Genomic DNA, 16,752 nt, shown 5'->3' with positions numbered 1-16,752 from the left:
TGAGAAATCACATATATTGATAGTTGCTCATAACAGCCTCACCAGATGGTAGAGTGAAACGTTACATACTGTTTAGATATGAGGGCATCAGACAGTCTTCGCAGGGAGAATTTCATAGTGTTGCACTTAACAGTTGTGTTAAGAATGAAGAAAAGAGAGCTAGAGGTTAGAACCCTCACCTCCACATAACTGACCTCCCTCACCTCCACATAACTGACCTCCACCACCCTCAATCTGACGTTCCAAAGTGTGGGTGACCGATGGTTTCTGGAGTTTACTGTCTCTTATAGATTACTTATAGACTGACCTTCCTGTATTTCATCCTCTAACCGTACATGAAAAAAACAGATTCCTCTTCACTGCTTACTATACTATTATGCATGGGTAACTATACTAAAGTGGCAGTTTGGTGTAATTACATTTTTCTTTCATCACTGATTCAATATCCTGACTTTACTGTTGGCAGAGTGACTGCTGTAAAGTACCATAATGTTAGTTTTATTTAGTGGAGGCAGAGATAAAATTGCACAAGCTCTCTCATAACCAGATTTATTTTTGTAACATTTTCCACTTTCTGCATTCAATGCTAGATGTATCCTAACTGTTTGTGTGTATTTATCAGACTCTCTGTGTATGACAATTGCTTGTTAGCTTATTAGCGCACCAGTATGTTACTTACATCATTATCAAAAGAGATAATACATACTAACCATCTATCAGACTGTATTTATTGTAGTGGGACACATTAGCTGCATGCTGGGTAACTGACTGATGTCATGGCTGAGTTTCCTCCCATTAAAATAGTGCACTACTCTTTGCTCTCAGGCATCAGCAGAATTAAATGTACCAGCATCCAGTAATTACCACTGGTGGCAGCAGAGGTTGCTGTTACTGCTGCTCAGCAAAAGTTACATAGTCTCACTTTAATAGCCAGAAATTAAACACAGGATTTATTACAGTGCACAACTCAAAGTAGACTTATCTCTACCTAAAGAGGTTAGTAGTTACTGTAGCTTGTCAATGCAACACTGTTAAAAGCTGATTTAGACCTTAAATGATTGAAATAACTTATTCACACAAACTCACTTTATTTAGCTTTGATTTGTCTCTTTCTGCATAGAGAGGGTTTTCTATAATTGAACATGGACAGAATACTCAATTTAATTTGGGTAGACAGTGAAGTAACATATCTCAATCTTATGGAAATTCAGCATTTGTGTTCAAATGACAAAGAAGCTGTTGTGTTTTTTTTAACCAGACTCGGAGGAAAGAAGCACAGAAGTACTGAGTCATGTTGGCTGGAGAGGGGAGCAGAGGGCAGCAGATGGGTGTTGTTGAGGGGTAACAGTAGTCGGTGTTTAGCTAATATTCATGGTGTTTCAAGGGCCTGGTTGCTAAGTTACCCAGAGGGCAGGTCCCCTGTAGAGTCACTCTCATCAGAACCCCTCATCGGGCAAACATGCTGCTGGCCAATCAGTAACATATCTGGTTGAATGTCCTCCTCGTCTGACTGCACCAGGGGCTCATCACTCTCCTCACTGGCCACTTCCTCTTCTTGCACCCATGCCATGTCCTGGTTGGAAAGTTGGTTGCTTGTCAGAGGGTCTTGGTTCATCGGGCTCCTCAGAGATTCAGAGGAGGACACGAGGTCTGGACCTGTTAAAGAGACAACTATCATTCTCAGTGGAATAGAGCCACCTGGAGAACTAATGATTTAAGAATTCAACCTGATACCACATGTGAGACAGATGAGCTGTAGGCCATTCATTTCTCCAGCACAAGTGGGATGATTTTAATATTATATTCATTGGTCACTAATTCAGGTAGGTGGGTAGGTAGATAGATCCAGGTAGGTGGAGAGTGAACTCTGTCCATGAGGGTATTTTCTCTCCACCTACCTGAATAATAACTGCACAACCATTTACCTGCTGTATCATTGCAATTGATCCTGAGAGCTGAGTGGTAAGACAAAGTTACTTACCCTGTTAAGTTACAAGGTTGCACTTACATTCATCAGGTAGCCAGTAACACAACAAAATATACATGCTAGATGTGAACCGTATGCAACTTTTGCAATGACAACATAAAAGGCAAGCAAAAATGTGGAGAGCGTATGCTACTGTATATTGTCAGGTAGTGGAGTAGCTGAGTTTGGGTTACCTGAGGTCAGTGATGATACAGCACTGATGTCATCACCAGTGGAGTTGAGGAAGTCATCCCAAAGCCTCCTGGTCTGATATGTTAGTTACTGTCATCTGGTCCAAGACACACACATCAGCTCCTGTTAGCTCTGCAAACAAAAGAGCAAAACACACACACAAAATGATAACTTAGTCTTGTACAGTTTTCCACTGCATCACATGATATATGTCCATTTCTGCCTAGAATTATTTTCCTGTGGTCTGGCTTTTTGAATTGATGCAGGGTTTCCCAAACATTCTGCTCCAATAAAACAAATTGATTTTCTATTTTTGGACTCTCTCTCTCTCTCTCTCTCTCTCTCTCTCTCTCTCTCTCTCTCTCTCTCTCTCTCTCTCTCTCTCTCTCTCTCTCTCTCTCTCTCTCTCTCTCTCGTCTCTCTCCTCTCTCTCTCTCTCTCTCTCTCTCTCTCTCTCTCTCTCTCTCTCTCTCTCCTCTCTCTCTCTCTCTCTCTCTCTCTCTCTCTCTCTCTCTCTCTCTCTCTCTCTTTTACAGATACAACATCAAAGACAACTTTATTATCCCAAAGAGGGAAATTCAGGTGGGTCAAAGTGAAACTCATGTAGACTTTGTTGGTGAGCAGCATTGTACTGTAACTGTGCCAAAGGAGGAGGACAGCATACATTCTCTAATCTATCAACATTAGTGTAGAAAAGGTTAGCATATCCCCATAAAAATGTCTTCCATTTCTACTGATGACATGCTAGAAAATAATAGTGACTGACCTCTGTGTTGTAGGTGTCCAGTGGACAGGTATTGTTCCATGTCTTGGTTAAAGGGCTTCTTCATAGACTTTCTGTCGTTCTCTTAGTTTCTGCTGCTTTGTCTGCTCGCTCTGCATGGTCTGTCAGCTCTGCCCTTCTGAGCATGCTCAGAGTTCAGTTCCACTGCAAACAGGAACACCAATTATTTTAAATTTCCCTTTCATCGCCACAGTATTTTACAATGTACAATTTATAGTAGCCTTAACATTACAGTATGTTGCTGACATTAGACACTAAGCAATCATCTGCTCATTTATCCCCAACTTGTCACACCCATATCCTGTGACAACTACAGTGATAGAACATAAAGAGACAACGTTTGTTTTTGCATAGATGAAGTGGGTGTTGGATAACTTTGTCCATTAATAAATGAAGCTGGATATTAAAAACAAGTGTCCTGTGTTAACTTCCTGTTTTCCTAATGTTAGATTTTGTCTATACATCTAAGACCTGTATTGTGATGGTGAATTGCACAATAGTGAACGTACAAAAGAGACAAATACTATTCACAGTACTATAATAAAGGTGTAAATAAAGGGTGAATATGCAGTAATCCCAACTGTGTGTTGAAAATCAGTAATGCTTCATGATAGTACAGCAGCTCACCTTCCAGTGCCTCAGTGTCCTTCCTGTAAACACACATCAGAAAAGAGCCCATTAACACACAAACAAGTTAGCCTTATTATTATTATATTCTGCCTCTCCAGTTCTCTGACTAAACAAACAGTCCCAATCCATTAAAGGACACATTTATGACATGCAATGACATGATGGGCTTTATTGATAATTGGCAGACTTTCTGGGGAAGACCTGGTCTGATTAGAACGGATAGCAGACATCCTACTTTGAATGGAGCAGTTACCTTCCCCTAACCCCAAAAAACTATGTCATTCCTACCCTTTTTAAATGTTGTTTGTTAGGTATGAAGCCATTCTGTTTCATGATGACCCTGATTAGTCTAACAATATGTTAAGTTGACCGAGAGCGGTTGCGGCAAAAACTGCAGCAAGATTTACAGTGCAGGCCTGGAGAGAGGACAGGACACAGGTGAATAATACATTACATGAATCTCATACCTCTTCTTTTTCTTATAGACTTCTAGTTGGTGTTGATATGATGTTGTTTGAATGTCTGTTGTTCACACTGACAACACAGAGTCTCCAAGAATACCAGTCTGCTCTCCATCTCCTCAAAGTCACCTTCCAAATGAGCTAGAGAGAGAGAGAGAGAGAGAGAGAGGAGAGAGAGAGAGAGAGAGAGAGAGAGAGAGAGAGAGAGAGAGAGAGAGAGAGAGAGAGAGAGAGAGAGAGAGAGAGAGAGAGAGAGATAGATTTAATTCAGTTAGGTACATCCTATGTTCATAATGAGTTTTACACATTACCCCAAAAATATGTCTACAATTTAATTGACTTTCATCTAAATTTCACACCATTATAAATGCAGGAAGTTTCTGATGATGTATGAGGACACTGAGTAAATACTGAATAACCAAGTAGTATACTTAAGGCACATGTGGTTTAAAGCTCTACTAATACTTTTGATGTGAAGAATTAATGAACAATTACACAGGAAACACATACTGAGCTCCATTACCTAACATTGTGGTACCATATGTTGCTGCTGGTACTATTGATTGGCCATATCATATCATATTGATAGACTTCATACCTATAGATGCAGTGACGGCATCAAGTTCACAGATAAAAGCTGGCAAGCTCTGCAGCTGTTCCTGTAGTTGTGCCAGGGCTGTTCTTCTTCTCTCCCAGTGTGCTGAGAGCATCACCATGTCTCCATCTACTGCCTAACAAACACAGCAGAGAATAACTACTGTATGTTTCACATGTTAGTAGAAACATTTAGAACATGTTTATACATTAATAAACAAACAATGATTGAAAGACGTGTTATTTTTAAGCAGCTAAAGTTTCCTGTAGCCTCAGCTGTGGAAGCTTCTTGCAATGATAGTGTTCTAACTGTTTTTTATGAGAGGGTCCCTGTTTGTTTGTCTCATACATCCACATGATGATGCTTGTTCCTGCCAATGACTTCACACCATTCAAAGTGTTTTATGAAGAAGGAAATGGATTTGACATATTTGTTAGACCTCAAAGACACACACACAAGTTTTGGTGACACTGAAAATAAAACTCATTTATCTACAAGAGAACTCCACATATATTAGTAACTGGTAACTCTGTGTTTAAAAGTTTGCAAATATAGATACAGATGTTTAGATATAGACATTTGCAGTGTTATATTTGAGGAGGGTCAAATGTAAAAGCAGCAGCAGCCACAGTCAGCTGATGAGATGAAAGGTTGCATAGAAATGAAGCTTTCTGCAGTTTGGCTGAATATTTGTTCTCATTTGTACTCAACAATATTCATATACTGTCCAGAAATGAAGTATTTGGACAGTTACACGTTTTGTTCTTTAGGTTCTGTTCTTCAGCACATTCAGTTCGACATAAAGTAATAATGGATACTACATTAAAGTGCCGGGTCGTGTGCTGTATTTCCGTGGAGGTGCAACGCGAGGTGGCAGCTCCATTCAAATGAATCAGCACAAAGACAGTTGTTGTATTTTGGTTGAAATTTGTTCATAGATACTACACTAAAAACAGACGGCTGACAACTATGTCTGTTTGTGGGCAACGTCAATCTGTGCTGATTCAGTGATTTTATTACCAGGATCAAACTACTTGCAGCAGATATACTGCAGCAACAGATTAATACTTAAATATAAATCATTTATTTCAATTAAACAGTCCATGCACCTAAGACATACCACCTTCCACTTGTCATTGCACTTGCATGGTTAAAATAGAGCCTGTAGTCCTATAAACACACAGTGCCCAAACTGCAGGAGGTCATAAGTCATTGGACATTTTGCTATTAAATGTTTGTTTGGCAGCTGTGTGTTGTTTCACCACTAGTTCAGCACAAAATAGCTAAAACCTGGCTCAGAGTTGTCAATGAATATGAGAGGTGAACATGCAAGTGAAGAAGACAGGAAATCTAGCAGATTCCAAAGATTTACCAAATAAACATCAACAGTTGGGTTCATTCTAAAAAAGTAGGTGCACGCAACAAAACGTAAGGTTACTCACGTAACCCCGGTTCTCTGATAACCGAGTGAGGTATCTCACTATTGGAAGCGCCCTCTGGCGTGACCGATCATGGAAGCTCCAATGACACCACGTCTGTCATGACAGACCAATCATCTCGAGATGCACGGGCCAGCCTTATAAGCGCCCCGTGCGCTGCACCCGTCATTCTCAAGCGTATTTCTTCCACCGCACCTATGCAAGTAGGGCAGTGTTGTGAGATACCTCACTGGGTTATCAGAGAACCGGAGTTACGTGAGTAACCTAACGTTCTCTTTCAAACCTCCCTCGGTATCTCACTATGGGAGATATAGCCCACTCCCGGATTTACATGCTCCGAAGCCCAAAGCCGCAATCCGCGATGGGTCGACACCCTAAACCCACCCCAAGGGCCAGCACGCAGTTAACATGAACCCACAATCAGGACTGAATGAGCCAGAGATGTTTTGGTCACATCCAGCCTGTAAAACCGAATGAACGTGTGTGGGGATGCCCAACTGGCATCGGCACAAATATCCCTCACTGATATGCCCTTGAACAGGGCCCATGAGGTGGCCATACCCCTGGTGGAGTGGGCCCGAAGCCTCTCTGGGGGCTTCAACCCAAGACTCCCGTACGCCAAGATTATGGCCTCCACCACCCAGTGTGACAGGCGCTGGCACGTCAGGGCCCTCCCCTTGTGGGAAGGAGCCCAGGATACGAAGAGCTGGTTACTTTTCCTAAATCCCCTAGTCCTGTCCATATAGATGCGTAAAGCTCTCACAGGACAAAGTGAATTGAGCCGTTTCTCACCCTCCCCTGCAAACGGCAGTGGGTGAAAAGCGAGCAGCTCAAGCGTGGAACAGCTGTAGGCAGAATCACTAACCGTTGGCACAAATGCCGGGTTAGGACGCAGCATCACCTTCCCATAATCCGCAGAAAACTGCAGACATGAGGTGTGCACAGACAAAGCATGTAACTCAGGATAGTCTTAAGGGAGAGCACCTTTAAATCAGCAAACTCTAATGGCTCGAAGGGCAACCCTGAGAGCGCCTCCAGAACCGTGGGTAAATCCCATGACGGAACCAGAGGTTTACGCCGGGCCGCAGCCAACGCGCACCCTTCATAAACCTCCTGATTAGAGGATGCTGCCCGATAGGCGCACCTCCAAAACCCACATGACAAGCTGAAACAGCGGCCAAATAGACCTTAAAAGGTGGAAAACTGGGTCAGTAAGGAGCTATCAGGATCAGTGATAGCTGCTGCTCCCTCACTCTGATCAGAGTCGGAGTGATGAGGCCGAGCGGGGGAAACACATACAGCAACACGTTTGGCCACGGGTGAGCCGGTGCGTTCCGGTCTCTTAAAGATAAGAACAGAGGACACTGTGCGTTTTCGTGCGATGTGGAGAGATCTACGGACGCTCGGCTGAACCTCTCCCACACCCGGTGAAGCACCTTGGGGTTCAGTCTCCACTCGCCGTACAGGGGATTCCCTCTGGAGAGTAAATCCGCCCCGCTGTTTAGTACACCCGGCACGTGCGCCGCGCGTAACGATAACAGGTGTTCGCTGCCCCATAATATCAGACTCTGAGCCAGTCTGTGTAACCTTACAGAGCATGTGCCTCCCTGCCTGTTTATGTAGGCCACGGCTGTCGTGTTGTCTGCTCTGACTCCAGGTAGTTCATATGCGCCTGATGAAGCGTCGGGGGCCAGGTCCCGTTCACCGACCTCCCCTCGAAAAGCGAGGCATCCGTTGTAACTGTTTTCCTCATCACCACCGCTCCCAGCGGGACGCCGGTAGTGAATATCCCCAGGTCTCTCTAGTAACGGAGAGCCAGGAGGCATTCTGGGGAAATCCTCACCATACACCTGAGGTGACGTCGTGCGCCCAGATGTAGGGAGTATACCCAGCGCTGAAAATCCCTAATTTTCAGCAGTCCATCTGACAACCACTTTGCAAGCACTGCTCAATCGATCATAACTCCTCGCTCAAAGAAAATGTTTCTTAACAGGGTTGCACTGATGGACAGATGTCCCAGTTTCTGCCTTCTGCGTTTAAAAAAAAAACCCTGTAGTTTCTGACCTAATTTCTGTAGCCACTTTTTACAAAAATGCTCAATTTTGATGACGCCATCAGATATTGATGACGCCATCAGATATTGATGACGCCATCAGCCCAGACAGCCGGAGACAGTCCTGTAACGACACTGAATTTCCCTGTTGTAATAAAGCCAGGTGTTGGCGAAATTTCTACACCCAAACCTGAGACAGAAAAACCCGAATGAAAGAGTTTATTTCGAGGCCCAAATACTCAATATTCTGAGTGGGAGACAAAACAATTTTTGTGTGGTTTATACTGAAGCCCAAGCTGTGCAGCCTGTCTATCAGTCTCTGTGTATCTCTCTCTGCTTCCTCCCTAATGGGAGCACAAAGGAGAAAATCGTCCAGATACACAAACACTCTGAGGCCCGATGCTCGCATCGGGTTCAGGGTTGCTTCCACATATTTGCTGAAGACTCTCGGGACTAGTGACAGCCCGAAAGGCAGGGTCTGATACGCGTAGGCTGCTCCCTTGAAGGCAAACCTGAGATATTTCCTGTGTGCTGGATATATGCTTATATGAAAATAAGCATCCTGCAGATCCACAGAAGTGAACCAGTTGCCTGGTCAGATGGATCGGAACAGAACATTGTGTGTGAGCATTTTGAATTTGTACTTTCGGAGGTGTAAATTGAGGCAACGCAGATCTAGGATCGGACGTAATGAACCTTTCTTTGGAATGTGGAAATAACGGGGATAAAAACCCTGATTTCTCTCCCCCTCTGGTACAATGCGAACCGGCCCTCGGCTTAATAGAGAAGATATTTCTCTATCTGAAGCCTCCACAGCGTCCCCCGTAGCTTCTGTCATCAGCACCCCGTTGAAGCGGGGCGGCTTCATTGCAAACTGCAGCCTGTAACCCCTGGCAATGGTTGTAAACACCCAGGGGTTGACTGCGCCTGTGCGCCATACCTCCGCATTGACAGCGAGAGGACCCGGGGGCCTGAAGCTTAATAATGGACCAGCTGCGCCCTCTCGGGGCGACAGACTGCCCTGCACTCCTTGGTTTTCTTGTTTGTTTTGTGTTCGCTTTGCCCTCGGCTTTATGAATGAGCCTGTTTATTGAAAAACCATGTGAAGTGCTTGGTGTGAACATTGCACATTTTCCCACTACCCTCTGAACTGTCCCCGTGGGGTGTTGAGGGGGGGCATATAAACTCTGCACTGGGGGGAACGAGTACTTCTTTTGGTCTGTGAACGGGATGACCAAACGGGGCCGTTACACAGCGCTGACCGGAACACTGGTCCAACACATCCATCCTCCGTTTCTTGGGAGGAGAGGGAAATAACAGGTCTGTTCCGGGGGGGCTCAGAGAAGAGACCTCCGTGAGTGCTGACTGCTGAGCCTCTGTCCCTGCGAACCACAACACATAGGCCGACCGCTTTTTCTTCCCGTCCGGGGGGCGGGACCGGCGGTTCGGATGGGTGCCTGGAGCGGCGGCTACAGCTGCGAAGGACTTTTTGGGCCAGTGTTTCTGGGGCTGAGCTCCGCGCTGGTGAGACGCTGGCTGCTCAGACGCTGGCTGCTCAGACGGCCGCGGCCTGGGCTCCTTATAACCACCGCTGCGGCGTGGGGCGAGGAGTGACTTTGCGTGGAAGGCAGAGGTCGAAGGCTTCTCCCTGCTTCTACCTAAGGTCACTGGTTTGCTGCATGGCCGTAACAGCCTCACCAAACAAGCCCTTAGCCCTGGACGGGTCGAAGGGAGTGTCAATGATGACCTGTTTGTCCTGGTCCAGCAGGCTGGAGAGGTTTAGCCAGAGCACTCTCTCTACCGCCACTGCAAGCCCCATAACGCAGCCGCAGCCTTGGACTGCACCTCTGGACAAACGGAGGGTGAGATCCGTGACGATGCATATTTCCTCCCAAACATTCGGGCTTGGGGAGCCCTTAACCAGGAGGAGACCCATCACCTGGAAAAGTTCAGCCTGGTAGGCTGTCAGCAGGGTGAAAACATTTAAGTTTTTCACAGACTAGGCTGCTGATTTGTACACTTTTTGGTACATGGAGGCGGCGAAGCGCTCCGTCTTGCCTGGGAAGGCGGGACCCGCCGCAGCGAGCACGGAACGATGGCTGGGGTGGAGGTGGGAAGCCACCATCTGCTCCACTACCGGGGGATCTCCGAGACCCCACTCCTCACTGTTAACGACCTCCAGGCCAGAGTAACCCTTGACGGGAACTCTGTGGCGAAATGGTTTGTCCCAAAACCGCTTCATCTCCCTCATGCATGCCGGGACGGCCCGCTGACACACCTCGTGCAAGTCGACCTCTGAAGGTGTAGAGGAGGGTTGGACTTCTCCGCTGACTGAGCTGCCGGGTCGGGATGTCCGAGCCGGGGGGAGGATGGCGTCCTTGTCATCATCCTCGTTTTCTCCTCGTTGAGAAGGTCCAGATTATCATCCTCCTCCACATCTCCCCCTCCGTACTCGTCCTCCGAGTCGAGGAGCTGGTCGAACAGCGGTGGGAAATCCTCCACCGGGGGGTTATCCCAGATCGTGCTAGTTTTAGCCGGCTTCGGCTTGGCTGCACTGTCGGAGAGGCAGGGGTCGGCTTTAGAAGCAGCTGAAACCCTGAGGCGCTGCTCCAGGATCCTAGCTGGCATGGAGCTGCAGTGCTGGCAGCACTCGGAGTCCGCGAGCGATGCTTGAGCATGCTGGACTCCCATACAAGCAATACAGAGAGGATGTGGGTCTCTCCCTGAAATGCTAAAACCGCAAGAGGCCGGGCAAGGGCGGGACTCGACGTCCTTCACCTTGCCGCTAGCCGTTGTCCCCTTAGAGGAAGCGGTAGCCATAACTAACCTCGACGGTCAGTCGCAGAAACACCACACGCTAAAACCTTGACGGCTAACGTAGCAGTGATACACCTTGGTTTTCGCAACGAAAGCAGTGAAAAATGAAAAGCAGTGAACAAATCCTGAATCTAGATATCCACGCTCGGTGACTACCTTGACTGCGCGTCGGAAGAGCAGTTGAATGAATAATCCAAATCAGGACAGCTGAGGAGCTTGGTGATCTTCACAGTGGAAGAAAGCGAGAATGACGGGTGCAGCACACAGGGCGCTTATAAGGGGGGCGGGCTGGCCTGTGCATCTCAAGATGATTGGTCTGTCATGACAGACGTGGTGCCATTGGTGCTTCCCATAGTGAGATACAGAGGGAGGTTTGAAAGAGAACTAGAAGCACTTTGTGTTCAAGGGACTACATCTCCCACACAGTTCATCTAAACTGATGTAAACTAGGGATGCACCAAAAATTCGGCCACCGAAAATCTTTGTCCGAAAATGGCCCAAAAGCGCATTTTCAGTTTTCGGCCGAAATACTTTTATCACCGAAACAACACGGCCGAAACAGCTAACTAAAGAGATAAGCTCCTCTGATGCATGTGTAGCAGACGTTATTCCTTTAATTGCAGCACTAAAGTGAAGTACACTCTTAGAGTCTGTCAGCACTTCATTGCGACTGTACTTGATCCGCGTTATAAAGATCATTACTTGGATGTGGGATTAAAGCAGCGGGCACCAGAAATGATCCAGGCCGTGATGGATGCGGAGAACCCGCCTGGAGACGGAGAAGCGCACAGCACAGGAGAAGGTGTGTGTGTTTGTGTGACTATAAAAGCAGCGCGTGTGAGAGCTATATGGACGCTTTGCTCTCACACGCGCTGCTTTTATAGTCACACAAACACACTGCTTATTAGACCGACACCGATCGCCCCTCCACCCCCCCGGACCGACACCAAGTGTAACACTAAGTTTTATTTTTAACTTAATTTTATATTGTGCATTGTTGTAATGTCATTGCTTAATAAATATTTTCATACTTTTGTAATTGATTTATTCTTTGAATTGCAATGCCTTGATTTTAGTGAGGTTAGTACACAGTCATAGCCATAAATGCAATGGTACTAATAATTGGCATAATCATTTCTTTCGGTGTTTCGGTTTTCGGCCTTGGTTTCCTCATTTTCGCTTTTCGGTTTCGGCCAAGAATTTTCATTTCGGTGCATCCCTAATGTAAACCTAATCAAATTAAAGCTGAGTCATGGCACTTTAATGTTTTATCCATTATTATATTTGAATATACTGAATCACACAGCCTAAAGAACAAAAAAAAGTTCTAAATAAACCTGTATCTTAAAGATGATGATGACCAATGTTTTCATTTTGCATCGATGCCATTGGCTCATTGATCTTTGAATCAATGTTCCGATGTATCTTTACACCTCTAATTATTAATTAAAATGTTTACCTTATCTAACATTTCTGTAGATTGTCCAATTAATTACATTTTGTGAACATTTTGAGTAGACCTGAGTTTTATTTCTCTTAAAAATAAAGTTTGAATATAAAATAAAAATGTCTCAATCACTTCACCAGGGAAAGTTAACACTGGTATGTGACTGTGCTCTGCGAACATTCTCCCACAATAAGTTGTAGGTTTGATGTATTTGCTGAAAACATCCACACACATCTGATATCCAAGTATCCAGTATCCAGAGTACACTTGCATGCTGAGAGTCATTAATGGTATTAAATGAAGTAATGTTGCAGAGGAAAATGGAGAAGTAGTGATCCTACCTCTGCAGCCTGAGCATAGTCTTTAGTTCTTTTATGGAGGAGAAACCAACTCTCCTCATACCTACAGAAACACATGTACATATACATACATAAACACACTGTGTACATCAAAGCCATCTTAAAACAATGTGTGTGTGTGTGTGTGTGTGTGTGTGTGTGTGTGTGTGTGTGTGTGTGTGTGTGTGTGTGTGTGTGTGTGTGTGTGTGTGTGTGTGTGTCATCAGGAAGTTGGTGGTCTGTTTTCTACATGGTGTTTATTTCTTAATTTATTCAAAAATATGTTTGATTTCAGATCAAATCTGTCACAAAGATTGTTGATACAACAGCATATTGAACATTAAAAACATACTGATATGTTAAACATTAATAAAAGATGATCATTTTAACCTCAGTATGACCATCATACCTATACAGAGACATGACATACATGAGTCATCAGCTGTTCCCTGCACAGAGCTGAGCAGCTCACTGATCGCTGGTGTTGGAGCCAAATGCTTGATTTATGTTTTGATGAATATTTTATTTTATCTGGTTTACTATTATTATTTATCTGGTTAATTATGAGATATGAACATGAAATATTCTGGTTTGAATTATGAGTTGAATTGATAACAATTATGAAATTGTGAATTATTGCTAATTTTGATTATTAGACGCTGACATAGCTATGCATGATTGATGCCTATTCTCATCTCCGCCTCCTCTTTATAGACAGGTGACTAGTGTTGGTTATTGGGGCCGGCGTAGCTCTCGGTTTCAGGCAGGCAGCCATACAGTTTTAGACCGCTGCTAGTGTTTTTTGTTTTGTTTGAACGGATGGAAAAGAAAGAAATTAATTGATTTGATCTGTCACTCCATGCTGCGGTAAGAAACACCTAAGTTGGAAGTTTTTTGGAAATAAATATCTTGAACCAGGGGAGAGAAGTGTTTGAATTTCATGGTCATTTAAAAACCTTTGACAGCGCTGGAGCGGGTCAGACATGGATGCATGTAAGCCGAGAGCCAAGAGCATCTTTTATAAGAAAAGATTGCGCTTATAGCTGGTGTATTCAAAGTTTATTAATATTAAAAATATAACGTCCAAATTCGGCACTTGATCAATTAAACAATTCAAGAGACATGTGAAGGACATAAAGACATATAGACACACACAGAGATGCCATTCTTCAGTAGATGTAAGTTATATATTTATCGGAACTGTAGCCTATTCATCATACTGCAAACATGTTGTATGGACAGTGTCTATGACAGAGATTAGATCTGAACGCGAACATGTTTTTGAATATATTAATACTTAAAACACCTTTTGCAGGAATCAGACTACCAACCTCCTGACTAGAAAAATTGTCAGTCACATGTTTGTGTGCACATGCTTGTCATGTGGGTTATATGTTCAAACAATCACACACACACATGCGTGATTTGAAAAAAGATGGAGACAAACAATAGTTTGAGTACTTTGTATACATGTGTACCGGCGACTCTTCTCTCCCCCAATGGTGTGTGTGTGTGTGTGTGTGTGTGTGTGTGTGTGTGTGTGTGTGTGTGTGTGTGTGTGTGTGTGTGTGTGTGTGTGTGTTAGACCTGTTGAGGATTTCCAGTCCAGCGCTGAAGTAAGGAAGGCTTTCTTCAAACCTGAACGACAGCAAACTCAAATGGAGTTCAGGTAAGACTTTAATATTTAAATGTTTAACTTTATTTTTTCTATTTTTAAAATAGTGGGTCATTTTGAGGGGTAAAGGGCAATTAAAACAAGCCAGTAACTTTAATGCTGTTATACCACCATTACCACCTAACCCTGTTTCTATTCAAACTGATACAGGGCAGCATTCTGCTCACCTGGGCTTCCTCCTGATTTTGGTTTCTTTTGATTTGTCTCCAAGAGTTTTAAACCTGGGGGGGGGGGCAAAAAGAGAAGTTGTCAGTTCAGCAAGAATATGGGTATGAAGGCCTTTGCACACAAAGTTAAAAGTAGAGCTGTCCCTTGAGAGTTGGTTAGTCGTTGAATCAGTCGAGTAGTCTTCTTGTTCTTGTTGCTGAAGATGGATCTTTATGATTGGGATTGTATGTTTCCTGTTGTTGACATGCTGCAGAACACTCATGGTATTACATTCAGGATAAGAACCTAAACAGCTAAAGTGCATAAACTTTTGCACAACACTGAATGAAACAACATCATCAGTGTGTGTGTCATTAGAGAAGCTGATGTGTGTCAGATGTCTCGTTTTAAAAAAGCCCTCTGTGTGAACTCTGTCAGTACATTTAAGAAAGGATGCTTTTAGACACCACATTGCTGTCAAGGAAACATGAAATTATTATTATTATTATTTGCATTTCATACTTGTATTTTCTTTAAATATCATTTGGGGCGTTCAGGGCGCAACGGCTGTGTATTAACTATGGTCCACAGATCACATGATCGTCAGCTGAAAGCAAAAAAGCAGGAACAGCTAGACCGACCAAGCTAGTGAACGCTGGGAAATAATACAGCCAAACGTAACGTAGTCTGATGCTAAACATATAAAAAAGGGCACACATGTAATGTAAAATGTGTTTAAGCTGACCATCTGTGCGACAGAAATATCAGCTGACCACAAACACAGAACTGACCACAAAGGAGGCTGTTTGACGATAGTTAGCAAATAGCCACAATAGCTGCTGATCAGCTCCCTGCAGTGGATCGTCATACGAGTATCATCAAGTCTACATGTCACGTTACATACCAAGGTGTAACACACACATGTAATGTAGTCATACAAAGATGTCTGATTTCTGAGGGTTGTCACAGAGAGCAAACTGAAGCAAACACAGAGTCAGAAAAACAAACCCCGTTGTGAAATCCTGCTGGACCATGTGAAGTCTTTCTCTGAAGTTTTCAAACATCCTCTCAGTCTTTGCTTTCTGGCCTGATCTTAACCGTTTAAAACACCAGCTTTAATTAGCTGTCTACATCAGCCAACTATATCTGCTCGGTAGGACTGCAGTCAGTGATTGAAGGGTTGGCAGGAAATGGCGTGAGAAGGGTTGTAAACAGAAGTGCGCTCTATTTGACCGTGCCGGCGTGCCGCGTGTTTCATAGCGGCAAGGGCGGAGAAACCCTGGACATGTATTTCCCTTCATATAAAGCAACACACGTGTCTGCATTTGACTTACTCGAAGGGAATATGTTCAATATCACTGTCTATATATGTGTACACACACACACACACACACACACACACACACACACACACACACACACACACACACACACACACAATGTGGCAATTCATTTCTTCCATGTTTTACAAAATAATGGTCAAGGAAAGAACTGTTTAGCTCAACATTATTTAATTAAAATGAGGACAACACTTTATGCAACTATCACTAAAAGCAAACTCTATCTGCATTATTATTCTCTACACTCTATCTGTTCTTATTAAAACAAATGTCAACTACAGTATTTGTGTATAAATATAAAAATGAAGAAGAAAGGTCTGGATTTAATTTCAAATTTAGTTATTGAAAAAAAATCTAATCATTGGCTCTGAACAAAGTAATTATAAAAGAGATATGTATCTGTTATTATGATATTATAAAAAGGGAAAAGGGAGGTCTGATATACACACACACACACACACACACACACACACACACACACACACACACACACACACACACACACACACACACATAAAAGATTTAGTACAAAGCTGACCATGCTTGTGCTCTTAGGTACATACCTCATATAGCAAACATAGCAGTAATTATCCTGTATTCTGTTGTGTCTTTTAGTTTTGCTCCCTTTTCACATCTCAAACACCTGAATCTGCTTATATTTGGAGCTTGAAGGCTACATCCTGACTCTCATGTCTCTTGTGAATGGAGTTTGACTAGCTGTATACTTTTGGATGTATGTAGAATATGTAGCAAATGATGAATGGGTTCACTAAATCAGTTTATTTCAAACACAGTGTGAATGTTAACATCAAACATCAGATTCAATGAAGAGTTGAAATAGGTTGATACAGGATACACAGTGTATTAT

The 16,752-nt window shown here is 43.7% G+C and overlaps 1 protein-coding gene across 1 annotated transcript; it reads right to left on the bottom strand.

The window, feature by feature from the left end:
• Window positions 1–277: 277 nt before the first annotated feature.
• On the bottom strand, window positions 278–15,722 carry LOC133983817 (dysbindin-A-like). Its single transcript, XM_062423019.1, is given in 14 exon segments — window positions 278–1,656; window positions 2,161–2,218; window positions 2,220–2,290; window positions 2,925–2,976; window positions 2,978–3,055; window positions 3,058–3,086; window positions 3,570–3,592; window positions 4,040–4,068; window positions 4,071–4,174; window positions 4,632–4,764; window positions 12,726–12,786; window positions 14,310–14,360; window positions 14,565–14,618; window positions 15,553–15,722. Coding segments are annotated over 14 exon segments (1,056 nt in total). The 5' UTR covers window positions 15,609–15,722; the 3' UTR covers window positions 278–1,399.
• Between the last annotated feature and the right edge of the window lie 1,030 nt (window positions 15,723–16,752).

The sequence above is a fragment of the Scomber scombrus genome, chromosome 7, assembly GCF_963691925.1.
Source record: "Scomber scombrus chromosome 7, fScoSco1.1, whole genome shotgun sequence".
In the NCBI taxonomy this organism is placed as follows: Eukaryota; Metazoa; Chordata; class Actinopteri; order Scombriformes; family Scombridae; genus Scomber; species Scomber scombrus.
Note: the sequence above shows the minus strand (reverse complement) of the source record. Positions and strands in the feature narration are given on the sequence as shown.